At 40.1% G+C, this 23,269-nt stretch overlaps 1 protein-coding gene and 1 long non-coding RNA gene across 3 annotated transcripts in view; one reads left to right on the top strand and one right to left on the bottom strand.

Moving 5' to 3' along the window:
- Window positions 1–12,294, top strand: part of LOC132540393 (uncharacterized) — a 53,930-nt gene extending 41,636 nt beyond the window's left edge. The window contains exon 3 of the long non-coding RNA XR_009551573.1: window positions 12,211–12,294. This is a non-coding gene — a long non-coding RNA (uncharacterized LOC132540393). The remainder of the gene's footprint in view (window positions 1–12,210) is intronic.
- The window catches only part of SOAT1 (sterol O-acyltransferase 1), a 64,002-nt gene that overhangs the window by 31,556 nt on the left and 9,177 nt on the right, over window positions 1–23,269 (bottom strand). The window contains exons 2-3 of one of the 2 annotated variants that reach the window (XM_007536011.3): window positions 18,345–18,470; window positions 8,231–8,289 (exon numbers count right to left, since the gene is read on the bottom strand). In XM_007536011.3, the coding sequence (XP_007536073.1) occupies window positions 8,231–8,289; window positions 18,345–18,462 (177 nt within the window). In that variant the 5' untranslated portion in view covers window positions 18,463–18,470. The remainder of the gene's footprint in view (window positions 1–8,230; window positions 8,290–18,344; window positions 18,471–23,269) is intronic. The other variant, XM_060197765.1, reaches the window with a different exon arrangement.

Raw genomic sequence — 23,269 nt, 5'->3', positions numbered from 1 at the left:
ACAACTGCTAGCCACAAAGCAGAGAAAAAGGGATGTAAATTGATCCAGTTCCTAAAATACCTCAAAGCACTAATCCAAAGAGATCTATGCATATCCATGTTCACAGCAGCACTAATTGTAATACAATTGGGAAACAATCCAAATGTTGAACAACAGATGAGTGACTAAAGAGGGAATACTATATAGCTATGAGAAATGCTAAAATTTTCCTTTTGCTCTAGCATATATAGAACTGGAGAAAATCATGTTGAGTAGGATGGGTCATAAAGAGGCTCACTACTAGATAATTTCACTCATAAGTAGGACCAAAGAAAAGAAGAAACACAGCAAAGTATAACATAGGGTAAAACCTCAGTAGACTGTGATTTATCCAGAGCAGATTCAGAGACTCAGAAGGCTCTGATAGGCTGGGAGCTGAATATCCTATGGTGGAGAAGGATAATGATTTGGTGGAGCCTGAGATGTTTTGACACCTATCCTGGGAAAATGTGAAATTGTACCCCTATGAAAACAACAATCTTGTGTATCAACATTTCCTCAATAAAGTGATACTAACAGGCCAGGTGCTGGTGCACCTGGTTAAGTGCACATTATTTCAGTGCACAAGGACCCAGGCTCAAGCCCCTGGTCCCCACCTGCAAGGGGAAAGCTTCGTAAGTGGTAAAACAGGGCTACAAGTGTCTCTATCCCTCTCTATCTACCCTTCCCCTCTCAATTTCTCTGTCTCTATCCAATAATAAAAAATAATAATAATAAAGTGAGGAGCCAAGTGGTGGTGAACCTGGTTAAGCTCACATGTTACAATGCACAAGGGCCCAGGTTCAAGCCCCCAGTCCCCAACTGTAGAGGGAAAGTTTTGCAAGTGGTGAGGCAGTGCGGCAGGTGTCTCTCTGTCTCTCTTCCCCTATACCTCTCCTTTCTCCCTTGACTGCTGTCTCTATCCAATAAATAAATAAAGATAATAAAAAAATAAGTGATACTGAAGATATATAACTTTACCTGACAGCTATCACTATGTTTGTTCTTTCAACCCATCCCTCGTCTGAGCTGAAAACAAAATAATGTACAATAAAAAAATTGCCATGTAAGCAAATTCTATCACTAATAGTTATTTCTACTAAAAGTTAACTATTTAAATCTACCTTTTGCTATACATAGCATACTAGATGTTTAATGTTCATTTAATGTCTTCCTCCTCTTTCTCTGAGGAAGTATAGAAACTACTACCACTGAGATGGAGGAAAGAACTATCGTTGGTACTAGTACAGTGTCTTACCCTCAGTATGTATCCAAGAACTGATGAAAATAGAGATGGCTTTTTATTATTACTCCCTTTGTCCTTGAATTCTTAAAAAAAAAAAATGAGAAAGAACCATGTGGTCCAGGAGGTGGCACAGTAGATAAAGCATTGGACTCTCAAGCAGGAAGTCCTGAGTTCGATCCCCGGCAGCACATGTACCAGCATGATGTCTGGTTCTTTCTCTCTCTCTCTCATCTTTCTCATTAATAAAATATTTTTATAAAGAAAATAGAGAACCACAGTTATCACTCTAGCATATGCAAGGACTGAGCTTGAAATCAGGACCTCAAGCTTCATCTTATCCTCCATGTCACCTTCTGGGCCTTTGTTCCTTGAGTTCTCTAACACAAAACTATCACTAATTAGAACTTTAAAATGTGATTGCAATAAATCTGAAGAATGGCTGATATCATCTACCTAAAATTGGGGCTGAAAGTTATAGGCATATGGGCTCTTCCTGAGTTCGATCCTCAGTGTCCCAATCTGTCAGAGTGATGTCTTAATTCTAGCTTATGTTAATAAATAATAACAATAACAACAACAATAATAAAGTTAGACTTTATTACAGTGGTACATCTGATTAAGAGCACACATTACAGTGCACAAGGAACCAAGTTTAAGGCCCTGGTCTTCACATGAATGTGAAGCAGTGCTGCAAGTATCTCTGTCTCTCTCTTTCACTATCTCCCTCTCCCCTCTAATTTCTCTCTGTATCTAATAATAAATAAATTAAAATATTTTAAAAACAAAAAAAGAGAGTTGGGCTGTAGCACAGTGGGTTAAGCGCACGTGCGCGAAGTGCAAGGACTGGTATAAAGATCCCGGTTTGAGCCCCCAGCTCCCCACCTGCAGGGATGAGTTGCTTCACAGGCAGTGAAGCAGGTCTGCAGGTATCGTTCTCTCCCCCTCTCTGTATTCCCCTCCTCTCTCCATTTACCTCTGTCCTATCTAACAACAACAACAATAATAACTACAACAACAATAAAAACAACAAGGGCAACAAAAGGTAAAATAAATAATTTTAAAAAAAGAAAGTTGCTAAAAACTAAAAGAAGAAAGTTAGACTTTCTAATCATCTCAATTTCATTTTTGCTTATACTAGTTTCACCCAGCCCACAAACTATATGATTGTCTTAGCATGACAACTGGTAAGTAGAAGGAAAGACAGAGGGAAGGAGGCAGGCAGTTAACTAGAATATAAAAAAGGAGGATGTTTACTTTATTAAACAGATTCACCATATTTTAGAGTTCAAAGAAACCTCATATTTTAAAGCAACTGAACTAGACAACCTCTAAATGTCTTGAGTCTGAGAAGCATTCATGAAGCTAAGAGCCTGTGGTTGGGAGAAGGGATACACGGGTTACCCAGAGATTAGGTTGGAGAAACAAAGAGACACTAGACACTCCAGCATAGCCTTTAAAGCATATTAAGAATTTTTCAGTCTGTTTTCAGGACAACTGGAAGATAATGATACCTGAACTACAAGGTTTGTAAATATGGTCTGCTTCCATTTTTCAGAAAGATAACTTTAAAAAAAAATAATGCTCATCTCTGATTTTTGATTGGGTCAGGGATTGAACCTGGGACCTCAGAGCCTAAGGCTGAATGTTTGTTGTATAACTATGCTGCTGTGTTCCAAGCCAAAGCAACTTTTCTAAAAAGGCTCACAAGCAGAGATTATTTTGGACTACAGTGAGAAAAGAGCAGGACCATTTGTAAATACAATAACTCTTTCAAAGGTACAGAGCTATGAAAAAAATTAAGAAAGCCTAAGGAAAAAACAAAGGAAACTTTGTGCTTCAGAGTATAAGAAAATGGTACTCTAACTCCGTAAGTTTATACAGCTGGGCCATGAATTACTTGTTTCTCAGATTCACTGCCTGGTTTTAAACAGAGATTCTTTTAACCTCACCATGGTAGGGAACCAGAAATCTGACATTCTGGGCAAAACAGGTCAAACAGAATAGAACAGATATGGCCATAAGGTGTCTAGGTATTGCACTAAACAGACTACTTAAAGAGGCTTCCCCCTGACAATTTGCCCTAAATTTACAGCATAATCTTTTCTCTTACTGCATTTAATATAGTTTGAAATTCTATATTCATATTTTTGGCCCCTTGATGTCTGCTTCTCCACCTGACTTTGAACACTTTGTCTTTCTGTCAATCACTGCACAACCAGCACACAGCAAAGCACCTGATAAAAATGTAGGTGTTAAGCACATTTCCCAGCAGCTTTTGAAATCTATCCCTGACATCAAAACTCCTACTCATATCACTGCTGGTTTAATTCTGTCTGTTACAAAGTAGAAGTAGATCTTGAGAAACATATCCCCCCCCAAAAAAAAAAAGGAAGGAAGGAGGAAAGAAAGAGGGGAGAGGGACAAAGGAAAGAAAACTAGCCCTGATCTTTCTTCTAGAATCTCTGAAGGAAAAGGAACTAAAAATTGTTGTGCCACTCTTGGTAAAGGTTATTATTCATTGAACAACTGCTATCTACTAGATACTGGGGGTGGGGGGGTGGGGACACACGACTCTTTATTATTTGTAATCTTGAAAAGTCCTGAAAGAAGGCATTGTAATTCCTATTTTACACTGGGGAACCTTGGCTTAAGTGACTTAAGGCACGTAACTGGGCCATGATCACTGAACTGGAATAAAGCCTAAGCTTACATGAAGCCACAGTTCACACTACATTATGCTGCTTTTTCATCTGTACTTTATAAAAGTATTTAATATGATTAGCAATATATACACAAAACATTTTTAAGTTGATGTGCATGTAGCCTTAAGATGATAGGTAATGTTATAAAAAGAATAGCATGGTTTAGCTTTGGTTTGTTTGTTTGTTTTACCAGAGCACTGTTCAGCTATAGTTTATGATGGTGCAGGGGATTGAACCTGGGACTTTGGAGCCTCAGGCATGAGAGTCTGTTTGCATAACCTTAAGCTATCTATCCTCAGACCTTAGCTTCAGTTTCCACTGGAAACATTTCATCTGAAAACATCATTGTTGAAGAGAGTCCCTAAATAGTACACTGTAATAAAAGGCTCCTTGTTTAAGTTTTCATTTATTTATTTATTGCCTCCAGGGTTATCGCTGAGGCTCAGTGCCTGCACTACAAATCTAATGCTCCTGTGGCGATTTTTTCAATTTTGTTGATAGGACAGAGAGAAATTGAGGGAGTAGGTAGGGAGGGACAGAGAGATAGACAGCTGCAGACCTGCTTCACTGCTTCTGAAATGATGCCCCTGAAGGTGGGGAGCCAGGGGTTTGAACCGGGATCCTTGCACAGATCCTTGTGCTTCGCATTATGTGTGCTTAACTGGATGTGCCACAGCCCAGCCCCCAAGTTCTCTCTCTCTCTTTTTTTTAAGTATAAATCTTTGAATATAACCAAACACAGTCCCTAATAAACAAAGTCAAAATATTCAAGATGAACCTCCAACTAGTAAAATTACATACCTGAATAATCCTTTTTATATTTAAAGTACAATTCATCCTAGGCCATAATGATTACTATATTCTTGATAACTTACTACATATATCAGTCTAAACTGAGCCAAAACACACTTACCTTAATCTACATGGGTAGCACCAAAATGTTATCTTTTACTTTTAAATACCACATATTCAATATGTAAATTATTTACAATATTTAAAAATATGTAAAATATTTACAATATTTAAAATACTACATATTCAACTGGCCAATAAATTTTGGAAGCGATCTCATCAGAAAAGAGGGAGATTACATTGAATTTGAAGTCATCTTACATCCAGGCGTAAGTAGCATTCAATTATAATTTTAAAAAAATCATTCTTTGTCCACCAAAATTTCCTGACAACACTGCTGAGTTCTGATTTGTATTATTCTGACCCTATTAACATGGCCCTACAGTGTTTATGAGCTGATATTTCTACCACATCCCTAACTGACTTGGAGATTCAGATTCATCATCCACTGGAGATCCATTTTTATACTTTTACAAAGCACTGGACAAACAGGCATTCAACTGTGTCGTGGCTCATGGCTCACTAAAACTGAGTTTTGCTGGCAGAAGTCAGAAAATGGCAGTGATGGGTAGGATGAAAGAGAAAGGAGCAATCTGGCTCTTTTGTAGGATGACAGGGTGGCAGACCTTGTCAACTGCTAGGAAAGGCAAGTAATTCTTTAACAACTTAGCATTAAAACTTTTACTGAATACAGGCAGGGGGTTTAGTTCAGTGGTTAAGTGCATGCCTTGCACTGGTCATCTCCATTAGGAACAGCATTGTGGACTGTCTTGTGGGCCTCTATAGGACTTTGCCCTCAGTGTGAATGAACAATGGTAGGGAATGTTCCATTCTCTGAAGGGAGGCTGGATAACATACTCTACCTATCACCCAAGGAAGAAGGGTCCTGAAATTAGTGCAGCCTGCAATGTTCCTAGCCATGACCACAAAATGCGAACTCAGACCTACAGGGATTCAGAGGTTAAAAGATGAGAAATACTTTCTCATCTTACAGAGAAATTCCTATCACCCACCCAAGCTGGTTTCCGCCCAGGAAAATCTACCTGCGAACAAGCCCTGGCCCTCTCAACTTACATTGAAAATGGATTCCAGAAGAATTTAAAGACGGGAGCTGTCTTTGTTGATCTCACAGCAGCCTATGACACGGTCTGGCACCTTGGTCTCCTAGTCAAGATCTCAAGATGCCTGCCTCCATGGGTGGCCAACACTATATCATTTCTTCTCCAAAACAGAAGATTCCGGGTGCATCTGGGTGACAAGTCTAGCAGATGGAGACTTGTCTCAAGTGGCCTCCCCCAGGGCTCTGTTCTGGCTCCTACGCTATTTAATATTTACATCAATGACCTCCCAGAAACTTCTTCAAGGAAGTTCATCTACGCCGATGACATCTGCTGTGCAACTCAGGCATCAAAGTTTGACATCCTCGAGGAAACACTCACGAAAGACATGTCTCTGATATCTGATTACTGTAAAAAATGGCGACTAATCCCTAGCACTGCAAAAACGGTATCATCTTTTTTTCCATCTACACCATGCCTCGGCCTCGCGTGAGCTTAATGTGCAGCTTGGCGATACGAGAATCTGGCATGAAGCCCAGCCAGTCTATCTTAGCGTTACTCTCGATCGCACTCTGTCATTTCATGAACATCTCATAAAAACTGCAGCAAAGGTGGGCGCAAGGAATAACATCATTGCAAGACTGGCCAGCTCCTCATGGGGCGCGAGCGCTTCCACACTACGATCATCATCTCTAGCATTATGCTATTCCACTGCAGAATACTGTGCCCCAGTATGGTTCCGTAGCCCCCATGTCCACTTGGTCGATTCCAAATTATATTCCTCCATGAGGATAATTTCTGGAACCATCCGTTCCACCCCGGTTCCATGGCTGCCAGTTCTTAGCAACATCACCCCGCCAGATATTCGTCGGGATGCAGCATCATCTAAGTTCATTTCCCACGTCTACGCTCGACCGGACCTGCCAATATACGCGGATATCTTCGCCCACCCTGTCCAACGCTTGACGTCTCGTCACCCAATCTGGTCCCCTACGCCTACACTGAACTTCTCTGTTCCAGACTCTTGGAAACAGAGTTGGCAGTCATCTGAGGTAAAGAACAAACACCTCATCACAGACCCCTGCAAGCGTCAACCCGGCTTTGACCTAGCACGTTATTATTGGGCCCTCCTCAATCGCTATCGAACAGGCCATGGCCGGTGCGCCGCTATGTTCCATCGCTGGGGAGCCAGAGACGACCCAAACTGCCCCTGCGGCTACAGACAGACTATGACCCACATAGTCAATGACTGCCACCTCTCCAGATTCAAAGGAGGTCTCGAAACTTTACATCAGGCTCAACCTGACGCTGTTGACTGGCTAAGGAAGAAGGGCAAACGCTAGAAGAAGAAGAGGTTAAACAGGCTCCTATAATGAATATGGGCCCCAGATCAAATCAATGGGATTTACAGTTAATAATATATATATATACTTTTCCCATATTTGGAAGCTACTCTCTTCCCTTATCCAGCTTTCTAGCCCTTTTTCCAACTATGACACCATCTCCCCAGACAATAACCTGGGTCCACCTGCATATTAGATGTTAGGCACAGGCAAAAACTAGTAAAGTCATGCCCCCCTTGGAATATACATAAAATAGACTTACTAGCTTTTCCCAAAACCCCAAATCTTCATCTGCAATGTTCTTGCCTTTAGGTTCATGATTAGTCAATCATCTGTTCTGCTTTATATCTTTTTTTTTTTTTTTAAACCAGAGCACTGCTCAGCTCTGGCTGATGATAGTAAAGGGGATTGAACCTGGGACTTTGGAGCCTCAGGCATGAGTCTCTTTGCATAACCATTATGCTATCTACCCCTGCTCCTGCTTTATATCTTAACTCTTTTTCAGCCACCAGGTTTCATGATGCCAACCTGACTTCCCTGGGCAGACAACCCCACCTATGTGTCCTAGAGCCCCGCTTCTCCAGAACCCTGGCCCCCTAGGGAAAGAGAGAGACAGACTGGGAGTATGGATTGACCTGTCAATGCCCATGTTCAGCTGGGAAGCAATTACAGAAGCTAGACCTTCTACCTTCTGTACCCCATAATGACCCTGGGTCCATACTTCCAGAGGGGTAAAAAAACAGGAAAGCTTTCAAGGGAAGGGACTGGGTATGGAATTGTGTGGAACTGTACCCCTCTTATCCTATGGTCTTATCAATATTTCTATTTTATAAAAAAAATTAAATAAGAGAATATAAAAAAAAGTACATGCCTTGCATATATGAGACCCTGAGATCAACTTCCTGTCTCTCTTTCTCCCTCCCTCCATAAATACATACTAAAATAAAAATATGAATAAATTTACTTTTTACCCTGAAACTCTGTATTTTTGTTGCTGGAAAAGAGAATTACCTCTGCCTCTGCCGTCATTTTTTTCTTCTTTGCTAACAAATGTTTCATGTCAATCCAACCTAAGGAAAGGGGGGGAAAAGTGACCTTTAACCTGATGAATACACAACAGATGCCTATCAGTACTATTTAAAGCAGGAAGTGGGAAAAAAAAAAGATAACTAGGTAAACTGTGCACAGCCATAAAATATTTTTAATAATGGAGCACAAGCAATACAAATAAGAGAACATTCATACATTTTTTTAAAAAGGCAATAAATAAATAAATAAATAAATAAAATAGGATTCTGCTTTCTCTACACACATGCCAACACTTTACAGGTTTGAGATTATGTCTCACTGTGATTTGGGTTTGCATTTCCCTAGTAAGTAATTATAAATATCTTTTCACATGCTGTTAATCCTGTGTTTGTTTTTGTTACTGAGTTTTATGAAATTTGTATGTATTTTTTATATTTACCCTTTGCCAGACAAGGTTTGTAAATATTTCTCCCAGTCAGTAAACTACTTTAAATATATATATAAAATCAAGTTGTTGAAAAAAATCATGAAGTATTTTTTTTCTATGCAAAAAAGCATCATGACTTTTCCAACAGAAAAGAGAAATTAAGAGGGAAGGGAAAATCAGAGAAGGAGAAAGAGAAACCTGCAGCACTGCTTCACCACTCATGAAGCTTCTTTCCCCCACATATACACAGGTGGGGGCTAGAAACTTGAACCTGGGTTCTTGCACATTGTAACACGTGCACTCTAGCTGAGGTACGACTGCCTAGCCCTTGCCATTTTGTTTTGATGACGGTTTCTTTTGCTGCAAACTCTACTATTTGATGTAGTCCCACTAATTCATATCTGCTTCTGTTTCCCATGCAGTTGGAAGGGAGCCAGCAAAGATATTCCACTGACTGATATACATCAAATGCTCTGTAAAATGAAACAAGCATTTGAAGTGATAAGTGGCTTATCTTTTTTTTTTTTTTGAAGTGGCTGAGAATTTTTCAAAGACACCAATCCTCAGGGTGGTGAGATAGCATAATGGTTATACAAATAAAATTTCATATCTGAGGCACCAAAAGTTTGAGGTTCAATCTGCAGCCCTGTCTTAAGCCAGAGCTGAGCAGTGCTCTGGTAAAGAAAGAAGGGAGAGGGGAAAAGGGAGCAGAAGGGAGAGAGGGGAGAAGGACGAGAGAAGACATACCAATCATCAAACAAAAGTCAAAGAATCCCAGGAAGACTAAATTTAAAAATCCATACCTAGAATTATCGAAGTGAAACTGTGACACTAAAGTTTATATTCTTTTTTTTTTTTAATTATCTTTACTTATTGGATAGAAACAGTCAGAAATTGAAAGGGTATGAGGAGACAAAGATAGAAAGGGAGACACCTGCAGCACTGCTTCACCACTCACAAAGCTTTCCTTCTGCAGGTGGGGACTGGAGACTTGAACCTGGGTCCTTGCGCATTGTAACATGTGCACTCAACCAGGAGTACCATCACGTGGTTTATATTCTTTAAAATGTTGTGTTTTGGGGACTGGGGCAGTGGCACACCCAGTAAAGTGCATATGTCAGCATCCAGGTTCAAAGTTCCCAGTTCCCACCTGCAGGGGAGAAACTTCGTAACTGGTGAAGCAGTACTGCAGGGTTCTCTTTCTCCCTAACTTTTCTTTCCTTCTTGATTTCTGTCTCCAGTAAATAAATAAGTATATTTAAACATGTTAAGTATCCAAAAATAAAAGTCATGGGGCTGGGTATTAGCACACCTGGTTGAGCGCACGTTACAATGTGCAAGGATTTGGGTTCAAACCCCCAACCCCCACCTGCAGAGGGAAAGCTTTGCAAGTGGTAAAGCAGGGCTTACAGGTGTCTCTCTGTCTCTCCCTTTCCATTTTCCCCTTCCTCTCAATTTCTGGCTATCTCTATCCAATAAATAAATAAAGATAATAAAAGAATTTTAAAAAAGTCAGAAAGACATTATCAAAAAACTGAAAGCAAATGGAAGTGTCTGAAGAACAAATGATCACATTACCCCTAATAAAGTTGATTGCAGGGAGTCTAGCAGGTCTGCAGGTGTCTATCTTTCTCTCCCTCTCTGTCTTCCCATCCTCTCCATTTGTCTCTGTCCTATCCAACAATGACATCATAACAACAATAATAATAACCACAACAACGATAAAACAACAAGGGCAACAAAAGGGGGAAAAAATAGCCTCCAGGAGCAATGGATTCATAGTGCAGGCACCGAGCCCAGGGGCAAAAAAAAATAAATAAAAATGGAGCCAGGCAGTGGCATACATTACAGTACACAAAGACCTGGGTTCAAGCCCATGATCCCCACCTACAGGGGGAAAGCTTCATGAGTAGTGAAACAGGGCTGGAGGAGTCTCTTTCTTTCTTCCTCTGTATTTCCTCCTTCCCTTTCAATTTCTCTTTGTCTCTATCCAATAATAAATAAATAAATAAATTTTAAAGAAAAAGACAAACTATCCAGGTAATCTAATTTTCCAGGTATGTCAAGTGAAAGTGACCATTTATGGGGTCTAGGCAATGGTGCTAACAGGTAAAGTGCACAAGTTACCTATGGTCAAAGAGCCAGGTTTGAACCCCCATCCCCATCTACATGGGTGGGGAGGGGGAACTTCATAAGCAGTGGAACAGGCTGCAGGTGTCACCTTTTTCCTCTCATTCTATTTATCTCTGTCATTTAAAAAAAAAAAATTTTTTTTTACTTATTTATTAATGTGAAAAATAGGGGGAGAGAGAGAGAGAGAGAGAGAGAACCAGACATCACTCTGGTACATGTGCTGCTGGGGATTGAACTCAGGACCTCATGCTTGAGAGTCTAGTGCGCCACCTCTCAGACCACTAATAACTTTTTTTTTTTTTAAGGTGACCATGTTTGCTACTGTGTTAATGTAATGGCATCATTAGTAAAACTGAAGTGAAAGCAATTTGGATTCACTAAATAGATACAATCTAAAATATGTATTAAAGAAGAGGCAGATTGATTTGCAAGCTTGTAGTTGGGATTATTTTTCAACAAATCTGTGTCTTGTAACAACTCTATATTTTATACTACTATACCAAATCTACTGTCATTATTACCCAGAAGAAAAAATATCATGGGGGGAATATTATTAACTTTAAATGACTTTGCAAATTCTAAAAAATGTCCATGAACATAAATGTTGCCAGCCTGATATCTTAGAGATCAGAGATAATAAAATCCCTATCAAGTTAGTTAATACCAGAAAGTGATATTAATGCTTCACTTAATGATAGTAGTAGACCTAATTACATATTTCATGACCTCTAGTCCTGGCTTATCACTATGAAAACCTATCCAGGATCCAATATATACAATGTACCAGTAGTGTATTCTATATCCTTTAGCATCTCAAGAGAAATATGCCAACACAGATAATTATAGAGCACGAAAGTGCTGTGGGAGTACTGAGATGGACAAAATTTTGCAAAGGAAGTCAATATTTGAGCTGAGTCTCTAATGAAAGAAAAATTAGGGTGAACAGATGCTAGAAAATTATTTCAAGGGGCTGGGTGGTGGTACACCTGGTGAGCATACAAGTTATAATGTGCAAGGACCTGGATTCAAGCACCTAGTCCCTAACTGCAGGGGAAAAGCTTTGTGAGTGGTGAAGCAGTGTTTCAGGTGTCTGTCTCTCTCCTTCTTTATCACTCACTTCCCTCTCAATTTCTGGCTGTCTCTACCCAGTAAATAAAGACAATACAAAAAAGTTTTTAAAAAACTATTTCAAGTAGAGGAAACAACACAAAAACTGGCTTTTCTGGAACTTGGGCCAAAGCTCTCTGTATTTTACACCATCAAACTTAGTGGACTTTGTACCTACAGGCAGGTTTTTGTTCTATTCTTTCTGATTTTTATTCATTTATTCACTTATTTATTTTGCAGTGCCAGGTCTTGTACTGCTCCCAGACCAACTTTGTTCATTCCTTTTTTTTTTTAGATGTAGAGATTGGAGATACTACAGTACTGCTCCTCCTCTGGTGCTGTGGCGCTGTGGATCAAACATCAGTAGGTCCTTGCACAAAGTATGCTATACACTCTACTGAGTGAGCTATCTTCCAGCCCCTCTACTTACTAACTAGATCAGTTATAGTCTAAATCACTGATCGATAGTCTAAAGTAATAAAAATATGTGAACTACAAATGTAATTTAAAAGTTTCTGGGGACCAGGCAGTAGTGCACCAGGCTAAGTGCACATAGTATGAAGCACAAGGAAAAAAAAAAGGATGAAGCACAGCCAAAAGAAAGTGCCTTATACTTCTTATCTTTAGATTCTCAAAAGTTATTTCCAACTCATTTCTGCAACTATTCTCTTTCTGAGCTCGCTATGGCTTCTAAATTTCTATATGCTCACAAAACTTGGAACAAATTTCAACATTGGTGAAGTGTTTATCACTCACTATATCAATTCTAATTTTTTTCCGCTACCAAGACTTTGTGCCTGTTAAATTTCACCGCTGCCAGTGAAATGCGTTTCTTCTTTACCTCTTTCTCCCTTCCTTTCTTTCTCTCTTTCTTGATTTCTTTCAATCTAAGATTAAGATAGAGGGGAGGAAAGAAAGAGAAAAGGAGATACCACAGTGCTGTTCCACTACTCACAAAGTTTCCTCTTTGCATTGTGCTCCCATGTGGTGGCAAACGGTTTGAACCTGGGACCTCATGCATGGTAAAATGTGTGCTCAGGAGTGGGGAGATAGCATAATGGTTATGCAAAAAGATTTCCATGCCTAAAGTTACAATGTCCCAGGTTCAATCCCCATTCCCACCATAAACCAGATCTAAGTAGTAGTATGGTAAAGAGAGAAAGGAAGGAAGGAAGGAAGGAAGGAAGGAAGGAAGGAAGGAAGGAAGGAAGGAAGGAAGGAAGGAGGGAAGGAAGGAAGGGAGGAAAGAAGGGAAGTATAGATGGAGGGAGGGGAAAGTGAGCTTTATTGGGAGAGCTATCTCCTGGCCCCCATCTCAATTCAACCCAGTGAAGTAAGCATGATAGCTGGTATCACTTGTATTATTTATTTATTTATTTGCCTCCAGGGTTATTGCTGGAGTTCTGTGCCTGTACCATGAATCTACTGCTCCTGGAGGCAATTTTTTCCATTTTGTTGCCCTTGTTATTGTTGTTGTTGGATAGGACAGAGAGAAATTGAGAGAAGCAGGGAAGACAAAGAGGGGAGAGAAAGATAGACACCTGCAGACCTGCTTCACCACCTATGAAGCAACTCCCCTGCAGGTAGGGAGCCCGGGGCTTGAACCGGGATCCATACACTGGTCCTTGTACTTCGCACCATGTGCGCTTTACCCTCTGAGTTACTGCCTGGCTCCCTATCACTTGTATGTATGTATTTATTTATTTATTTATTTATTTATTGCCTCCAGGGTTAATGCTGAGGTTCGGTTCCTGCTCTACAAATCCATTGCTCCTTGATGCCATTTTTTCCAATTTTATTGTCCTTGTTATTGTTGCCACTGGTGCTATTGTTGATGGGTACGACAGAGAAATCGAGAGAGGAAGCGAAGATGGGGGAGGGGGGGACGGGAGAGAAAGATAGACACCTGCAGACCTGCTTCACCACTTGTGAAGTGACCCCCCCCCACAGGTGGGGAGCCAAGGGCTCGAACCGGCATCTTTATGTGGGTCCCTGCGCTTTGTGCCATGTGCACTTAACCCGCTGCGCTACATCTTACATTAAACATCTTGTCCAGAGTCACATGACCTGAACTAAAATCTGTCTTCTGACCTTTATTTATACAATATGCAGCATAAAGAAATTGAAAAAAAAATTGAGCAGGGGTGATAACATAATGGTTATGCAAAAAGACTCTCATTCATGAGACATCAAAGTCCCAGGTTCAATACCCTGCACCAGCATAAGCCAGAGCAGAGCAGTGCTCTGGTAAAAAAAAAAAAAAAGTTAAGGCCTATTAACAGTGGCTAAATTTGTAAAGATGACTAACCAGTGACTAACAAGCACTTTTTTCAAGTTTCAGTTCTTTTAACAAACATTTTCTTTGTCTCCTTGTGGCAAGTACAGAATTAATTAATGTGTAGGCAAGGGTTGTTAAGTTTGTTAAGTTCAAACTCACTTTAAAACCGTGATTACTATCTAGAAAACTCTTCGTGCCATACCTCAGAATAACTTGCTCTTTTAGATATAGATATGAGTAATCCAAAATAATCATGGGAAGTCAAAAATAATAAAGAGTATTTCCCAAGTCAATAATTATTCAATCTTATAAGCAAAAAAGGAAGATATTATCCATCTATCAGTTTCTTTTTTTAAATTTTTTTAATTTTTAAATATTTATTTATTCCCTTTTGTTGCCCTTGTTGTTTTATTGTTGTAGTTATTATTGTTGTTGTTGTTATTGATGTCGTCGTTGTTGGATAGGACAGAGAGAAATGGAGAGAGGAGGGGAAGACAGAGAGGGGGAGAGAAAGATAGACACCTGCAGACCTGCTTCACCACCTGTGAAGTGACTTCCCCACAGGTGGGGAGCTGGGGGCTCGAACCAGGATCCTTATGCTGGTCCTTATGCTTTGTGCCACCTGCACTTAGCCCACTGCACTACCACCCGACTCCCCATCTATCAGTTTCTATTGCTCCTTTAGCCTAAAAAATAAAAAATTCCAAAATTCTCAATTTATCATAGTCAAGAAATTAAATCTGAACTAGAAATAAAGATTAGTGTATTAAAATTCAAATAGAAAGGTTGAGTTTAATACAAGACGTTAGAACAAATATAAATTTGTGAGATCCCATGCTCACCATTATTGAGAATAAATTTCAGATAAAGTAAATATGTGAAAACAGAAAACAAAGATTACAACCCAGAAGTGCCACAGCAGACCAGGCACTGGACTTGCATGCATGAAATCCCAAGTTGGCATCCCATAAGCCAGAGTGAAGTGGTGCTCCAGTTCTGTTTCTCTCCTCCTATCTTGTGCTTATAAATATTTTTTTAAAAAAACATAAAAGTTAACAGGGACCGGCATAAGGATCCCGGTTCGAGCCCCTGGCTCCCCACCTGCAGGGGAGTCACTTCACAGGCGGTGAAGCAGGTCTGCAGGTGTCTATCTTTCTCTCCCCTCTCTCTCTGTCTTCCCCTCCTCTCTCCATTTCTCTCTGTCCTATCCAACAACAAAGCAACGTCAACAATGGCAATAATAACCACTATGAGGCTGCAACAACTAGGGCAACAAAAAGGGGGAAAAATGGCCTCCAGGAGCGGTGGATTCATGGTGCAGGCACCGAGCCCAGCAATAACCCTGGAGGAAAAAAAAAAAAAAACATAAAAGTTAAAAACCTGGGCAGAGGTAGATAGCATACTGGTCATGCAAAGAGACTCTCATGCCTGAGGCTCCAAGGTCCCAGGTTCAATTCCCACACCACCATAAACCAGAGCTGAGCAGTGCTCTAGTTAAAAAAAAAAAAAGTTAAAAATCCATCTGTTTTCCCTTTTTTTTTTTTTTCTTTTTTCCTTGTTTTGTATTTTTTTGCCTCCAGGGTTATCACTAGGGCTCAGTGCCTGCACTACAAATCCACTCCACTGCTCCTAGATGCCATTTTTCCCATTTTTGTTGCCCCTGTTGTTGTTATTGTTATTGCTATTGTTGTCTGATAGGACAGAGAGAAATTGAGAGAGGAGGGGAAGACAGAGGTGGAGATAAAGACAGACACCTGTAGACCTGCTTCACTGCTTGTGAAATGACCCCTCCTGTAGGTGGGGGGCCGGGGGCTCGAACTGGGACACTTGTACTTTGTACTAACACTCTGTCATTACCTGATTCCAAAAGTGAAAACTTGCTCATCTAAAAATAAGTTTCACTCTGCTGTGATGTACATACACTGAAGTGTTTAATAAATGAAAAATATACAAGGAGCAGGAGGATAGCTCACCTGGGGGGGGTCACCTTGCCATACACATGACCCAGTTTCCAGCACCCAGCACACCACATGGGAGTTCTATGACCCTGAGGGAAGTGTTTGTACTCTGGCATCTCCCTATCTCTACGGCTCTACCTTTCTCTTTTGATCTGAAAAAGTCAGCCTAGAGAGAAGCCAGGTGGTGGCACACCCAGTTAAGCCAGAGCACTGCTCATGGTGCTTATGGTGGTACTGGGAATCGAATCTGAATGTTTCTACCTAAAACTGGCTTCATCTCTTTGCACAAAATTCACTAGTCCACACGCAATACAAGTATTTCATGAATACTTAAGAGTCTAAATACACTTCATTATGTAAAATAAGTGGAAATATTTATATTTCTGGTGGTATCCAGCTGCTGATTTTTTACTCCACCAGTTATTACTAGGGCTCAGTGCCAGAACAAGGAATCCACTGTTCCTAGTAGTCATTTTTTTCCCTTTCTTTTTTATTTGACAGAACAAAGAAAAGTTGAGAGAGGCTGAGGACAAGAAGAAGCAGGTAAGGGAAACCTGCGTTGCTATTTTACTGCTTGTGAAGCTCCCCACACACACAGGTGGGGACCAGGGGCTTGAACCTGGGTCCTGCTCATGGTAACATGAGCACTAAACCAGGTGCACCACCACCTGACCTCCAGCTGCAGATTTTTACAATTAAGTTTAAGGAAGAAAAGAAAAGCAATGTTTCCTGGGGAATGTTATGCATGTACAAACTATTGTATTTACTGTTGAATGTAAAACATTAATTCCCCAATAAATAAATTTAAAAAATAAAAAGAAAGGCAATGTTTCTTTATGAAAGAAGTCAGGATGCTAGGGGCCAGATGGGGAACCACCTGGTTGAGCACAAATGTTGCAGTGCACAAGAACCCAGATTCAAGCCCCTGGTCCCCACCTGCAGCGAGAAAGCTTTGCGAGTGGTGAAGCAGTGTTGCAGGTGTCTCTCTGTCTCTCTCCCTCTCTATCAACCCCTTATCTCTCAATTATAGCTGTCTCTATCCAATAACTAAATAAATGTAATTAAAAAATAAAAATATATATTAAAAAAAACGTCAGGATGCCAACAACCTGTCTCAGAAAGCTCCACCCGCTAACCAAACCTGAAATTTTAAATCCTTGTTGAAATGTCATTGCAAAAAATAAAAAAGCACTGTCATATTCTTCTTTATGCTCTTGTGTCAAGCAGACTTGAATAAAAAAATAAAAACTCCCTAATCTCTCTCTTTCTCTCTCTCAAGATTTTTAGCTCAGTACTAAACTAGATTAGGAACCTGTCAATTACTCTCATTATAGGAATAACCAGTTATGCTTATTTGTAATAGTGTACTTATGTTAATGATGGAGGTCCCCTTTCACTTAACTTGAGCTCCATGAGGGCACCCATACTTGTAATGATCAGTGTTGTAAACCACAGTATCCAGCAACAGCATCCACAACTGCTGTGGCTGTGGTGTCTAAACCATAGTAGACACCTAAAAAATGTTCAGCGTTAGCAAGAATCTACTTTCTAAATTCATTTCCATATATGTAAACTTTTATGCAATACAAATTCTAAATTAAACTATACATTGCACGGTCCATTTAGACCAAATAAAGTTCAGCTCCAACAGATAGGCAGTAATAGACATAACAGTGGCACCAGAAGTATTTAAGACATCTGTGACTGAGATTTAAACATAAATACTTTTATTCTCATCATTAATTTACTTTTCTTTACCTGTAGAGTGCCTACCAGCATTTCCTTTTTTAATGGAAAAACATTTTTGTTACAAGTTACATATAACAGATTTGTTATTTATAATATATATATAATAGTATACATACATATAACAAATTTGTTATAACAAATATGACTTTATCATAACAATGAGAGCTAAAGAGACGGCAACCTGTTTTATTTATTTATTTATTATTGGATAGAGACAGAAAGAAACTGAGTGGGGAGGGGGAGATTGGTAACTGCAGTCCTGCTTCACCACTTGTGAAGCTTTCTCACTGCATGTGGGGATCAGGGGCTTGAACCTGGCTAGGTCCTTGTACACTATAATGTGAGCACTTAACTAGGTGCACTATCACCTGGCCCTGCAGTTTCTTTTTTAGGACACTGAATTTGTTTCATTAACCCACTTTAGAAATAATGTGAAAGCCTCACCATTACTTGGTATCTCCAGGGACTCCTTCGTAGGGTTTTTATGATCTTCATTTTCCTCGGGATTTTCACTGGGCTTTGACAGGCGTTTTCTTAGAGAAATCTTCTCTTCATTCACCATGGTGTTGTCTAGGAAAGATTTTCAAAATTTTGAATTAAGTATCTGTGTTAGGTAAATTGAACCATATTTAAGGGAGGTGAAAATTATCTTTTTAGTTTCACTTTAGGTATATTCTGAGTACAAGATACTATGAGAAGCTGGAAGAAATCAGTTTCTATATTATATAATTGGCTGGTTTCAAAGGCTCTTGTTTAAATACAGTTCTCCACTCTATTTTTTTTTTTTTTGGCCTCCAGGGTTATCGCTGAGACTCAGTGCCTACACTATGAGTCCACTGCTCCTGGAGGCTACTTCTTCCCTTTTGTTGCCCTTGTTGTTTAACTTTGTTATTGCTGTCATTGTTGTTGGATAGGACAGAAAGAAATCAGGAGATGGGTAAGCCAGAGAGGAGGACAGAGACCTGCTTCACTGCATGTGAGGTGACCCCCCTACAGGTGGAGAGTGGGGGGCTCAAACCGGGATCCTTATGCAGGTCCCTGCACTTTGCACCATGTGCATTTAACCCACTGTGCCACCGTCCAGTCCCCAGTTCCCCAATCTTAACAGATAATTTATCTGGGGCAGGGAAATAGTATAATGATTATGCAAAGAAACTTTCATGCCTGAGGCTCCAAAGTCCCAGGTTCCATCCACAGCACCACCATAAGCCAGAGCTGAGTAGTACCCTGGTATAAATAAATAAATAAATTTTTTTTAAAAAAAAATTTATCTGAACAAGCAATATACAGTATATGAAAAATAGCAAAAGGGACTTCCAGGAGGTATGACCACGAAGTAACAGAGGACAGAGACTCTCCCCCAAAACAAGGATCAGCAACTACTGAACTTAGCAAACTTCATCAAACTATAGCTGAGACATCCACAGAGGCACAAGTGGGTGCTTATATGTGGTCGAATAAGGGGTACAGGATTGAAACCAGACACATAGAAGTTGAGAGCTCCAACAATGTCATTTAGGTTCTACACAGCTACAGATGCAAAAACATACAGAGTTGGCTGGAGAGAGGGGAACCTCAGAGCTTTTAATTCATGACCTTAGGGGAGTCAGGGTACTGAACTGTTGGCAAGGACACACCACAATGTCAGGGAAAATATCGGACCAAAAGCTGTGTGGTCTGTCCTGGAATTAAGATGTAGGGGAAGGTAAAACAGATGGCAGGTGGCTAGCAGTTAAATAGAAAAGTCCTGTATCTCCAATCACACAGAAGAGTCTAGCCACTTCACAGTGAAACTCTGAGATGTGGATTCAGGCTGAAACTCTACAGAGAGGCCATATACATTCTACTGAGGAAAAAGGAGAAAAATAGAGGCATCACAATTCCTGGCTTCAGTTTATACTACAAAGCAATAATAATAAAAAACAGTAACTGTTTTGTATGGGAAAATGGGCATTTGTACCAACTGAATAGGATAAAGAGCCCAGAACTAAACACACATGTGTAGGCACTTTATATACAACAAAGGGGCCAAAACTGTCCAATGGGGAAAAGAAGGTCTCTTTAGTAAATGGTGCTGTGCTGGGGGAACTGGATAGCCACATGCAGAAAAATGAAACTAGACAATCACTTAACATCATGTACCAAAATTAGCTCAAAATAGATCAAATATCTGGATATTAGGCCTGAAACTATAAAATACATAGAAGAACACATCAGTAAAACACTTAAGGACCTTAATATCAAAGATGTATTTGGGGGGGGCCAGGAGGTAGCAGGTGGATTAAGCACACCTAGTGTGAAGCACAAGGATGGGAGCAAGGATCCCTGTTCAAACCCCCAGCTCTCCACCTGCAGGGGGGTCATTTCACAAGCAGTAAAGCAGGTCTGCAAGTGTCTTTCTCTCCCCATCAGTCTTTCCCTCCTCTCTCAATTTCTCTCTGTCCTATCCAACAATAACAGCAACAACAACAATGGATAAAAGATGGCTACCAGGAGCAGTGGATTTATAGTGCAGGCACTGAGCCCCATCAATAACCCTAGAGGCAGAGAAAAAAAATGTATTGGAGACTCTACCCATGGACAAGAGAAACAAAAACAAGATTGAACAAATGGGACTATATCAAATTAAAAAGCTTCTAGTGGGCAGGTATGGCACACCCGGTGAAGTGCACACACTATAGTGCACAAGGATTCAGGTTCAAGCCCCTGGTCCCCCCTGCAGGGGGAAAGCTTCACAAGTGGTGAAGCAAGGGGTGCAGGTGTCTTCTCCCTCTCTATCTCCCCTCCCCTCTCAATTTCAGTCTTTATCCAATAATAAAAATAAAAAGCTTCTACCTATCAAAAGCAATTCCATAAAAATAAACAGGGAGCCCAGCAATTTGGAGAAGATATTTTCACACTGCATTTCAGACAAGTGGTTGATAGCAAACATCTATAAAGAACTCATACAGCTCAACAAAAAAGAAAAAGAACAACCCAACAGAAAAAGTAGGCAGGGGGTCGGGTGATGGCACACCTGGTTGAGTGTGCACATTACAGTACGCAAGGACCCAGGTTCCAGCCCTTGGTCCCCACCTGTAGGTGGAAAGCTTTGTCAGTGGTGAAGCAGTTTTGCAGATTGTCTCTCTTCCTCTCTATCACCCCCTTCCCTTCTGATTTCTGGCTGTCTCTATCCAGTATATGAATAGACAGTTCACCAGTGAAGAGATACACATGGCCCACAGACATATTTGGAAATACTCTACTCATCATTATAGAAATGCAAATTAAACTATATTGAGATTTCACCTCACACCTGTGAGAATGGTCTTCATCAACAAAATAGGAAAGGTTAAGTGTTGGAGAGATGGCGGTAGCGCAGCAGATTAAGCACAAATGGAGAAAAGCTCAAGGACCGGCGTAAGGATCCCGGTTCAAGCCCCCAGCTCCCCACCTTCAGGGGAGTTACTTCACAGGCGGTGAAGCAGGTCTGCAGGTGCCTATCTTTCTCTTCCCCCTTTGTCATCCCCTCCTCTCTCCATTTCTCTCTGTACAACAACGACAGCATCAATAACAACAATAACAACTACAACAATAAAACAAGGGCAACAAAAGGGAAAATAAATATTAAAAAAAAAAGTTTTAGAGAGATGTGGAACGAAAAGAACTCTGCTGGTGGGAATGCAAGTTGGTGCAGCCATTATGGAGAGCAGTATGGAGAATCCTTAAATACAAATGGAAATACCTCATGATCCAGCAATTCCACTTCCAGGCATTTATCCAGAAGAAGAAAAAAAAAAAAAAACAATTCAAAGGAATATATGCACCGTGTTCATAGCTGTATCACAATAGCCAAAATATAGAAGTAACCTAAATGCCCTTAGACAAATGACTGGATAAAGAAGTTACGGGACAGGGGCTGGGTGGTGGTGTACCTGGTTAAGCACACATGTTATAATGCACAAGGACCCAGGTTCTAGCCCCCAGTCCCTACCTAGAGGGAGAAAGCTTTGCAAGTGTTGAAGCACAGTTACAGGGATCTATACCCCCCCCCTCAATTTCTGGCTGTCTCTATCCAATAAAGATCATAGTTTTTTGTTTTTTTTTTAAGTTATGGGACATATACTCAATGGAGTACTACTTAGCAATCAAAAAAAGACGAAATTGTATCCTTTAGGATAAAATAGATGGAACTAGAGGAGATTATGCATAATGAAGTAAGCAAGGAGGGGAAGGCCTACTACTGGGTGATTTCACTATGTGGAATATAGATAATTGAACACATGAACTTGAGGGAGGGAATGCCAATGCATATCTTAAGACTGTGGGAAACCTATGGTGGTTACCACTGGGGGATAGGAGGTAAAAGGCACAGACCTTTGGTGGTGGGAGTGGTATAGAACTATACCCCTATTATTTTACAATCTTATAAATCACAAATTTACCATGTCAGAGGGAAAAATTAATACTGCAAGTTCTTAAACTGCCTAGATTTTAGTTCCGAATTTTTTTCAGTCTAAATATTTAATGTTTCTAATTTGTAAGCTTACTGAATTCCAACACTGGGCTTAAATTACTAAAACAGTTCTTAAAAGTCTTTTTTTTAGGTTACCCACAACTTCAGGCCTGATACAGATTAAAATCATTTGGTCCCATCACTGTCTAAGACAGTATTATTAACAGATATCCTAGGGGTGGGGGATATTGCATAATGGTTATGCAAACAGACTTTAATGTCTGAGTCTCTGAGGTCCTGTGTTCAATCCCCCACACCACCATAAGCCAGAACTGAGTAGTGCTCTGGTACAAAATAAAAATAAAATGCAAGCTATCATATATATATATCATATATATATTCTAAAATTATCATTAATATATTTTCTGAAATTACATAGAGCATAACAAGATGAAGTATGGCATGGTTAATTTTAATCATGGGCTTCTCAGAGAAAAGTTTCTAACTTGGTTATAATAATTAACTACTATCATTTTAAATTCATAATAAGACTATAAGAAGCCTTTCTCATTCTCTTTAAAATCCGTATTTCTCCTTGTCCTGGAACCTCTGGGACTTCACTTGTATGCTCTGATGTCTCTTCTCCTGACCCTGTTACACTGCCTCTTACATTAGGCTCAACTATAATCAACTAGCCCATGCCACCATGCCAAATCATGTTGCTACTGCCTTTTTGCTGCAGATTGTCTCCAGAGATGCCAAGCTCCCAAGTTCTTTTCCCTGCTGAAATCTTTCCTAACATAAGGGACTACCCAATTCCATTTCAGTTTGTGTGTTTTTCAAGAAAGTTGCAGATATTAGATATTAGATAGAGGCTAGGATCTATAGTACTGACTACATGTGTTCACATCTCCATAAGTTAGGGGCAATTCTA

The sequence above is a fragment of the Erinaceus europaeus genome, chromosome 9, assembly GCF_950295315.1.
Source record: "Erinaceus europaeus chromosome 9, mEriEur2.1, whole genome shotgun sequence".
Lineage (NCBI taxonomy): Eukaryota > Metazoa > Chordata > Mammalia > Eulipotyphla > Erinaceidae > Erinaceus > Erinaceus europaeus.
The sequence above is the reverse complement of the archived record's forward strand: the minus strand, read 5'-3'. Positions and strand labels throughout refer to the sequence as shown.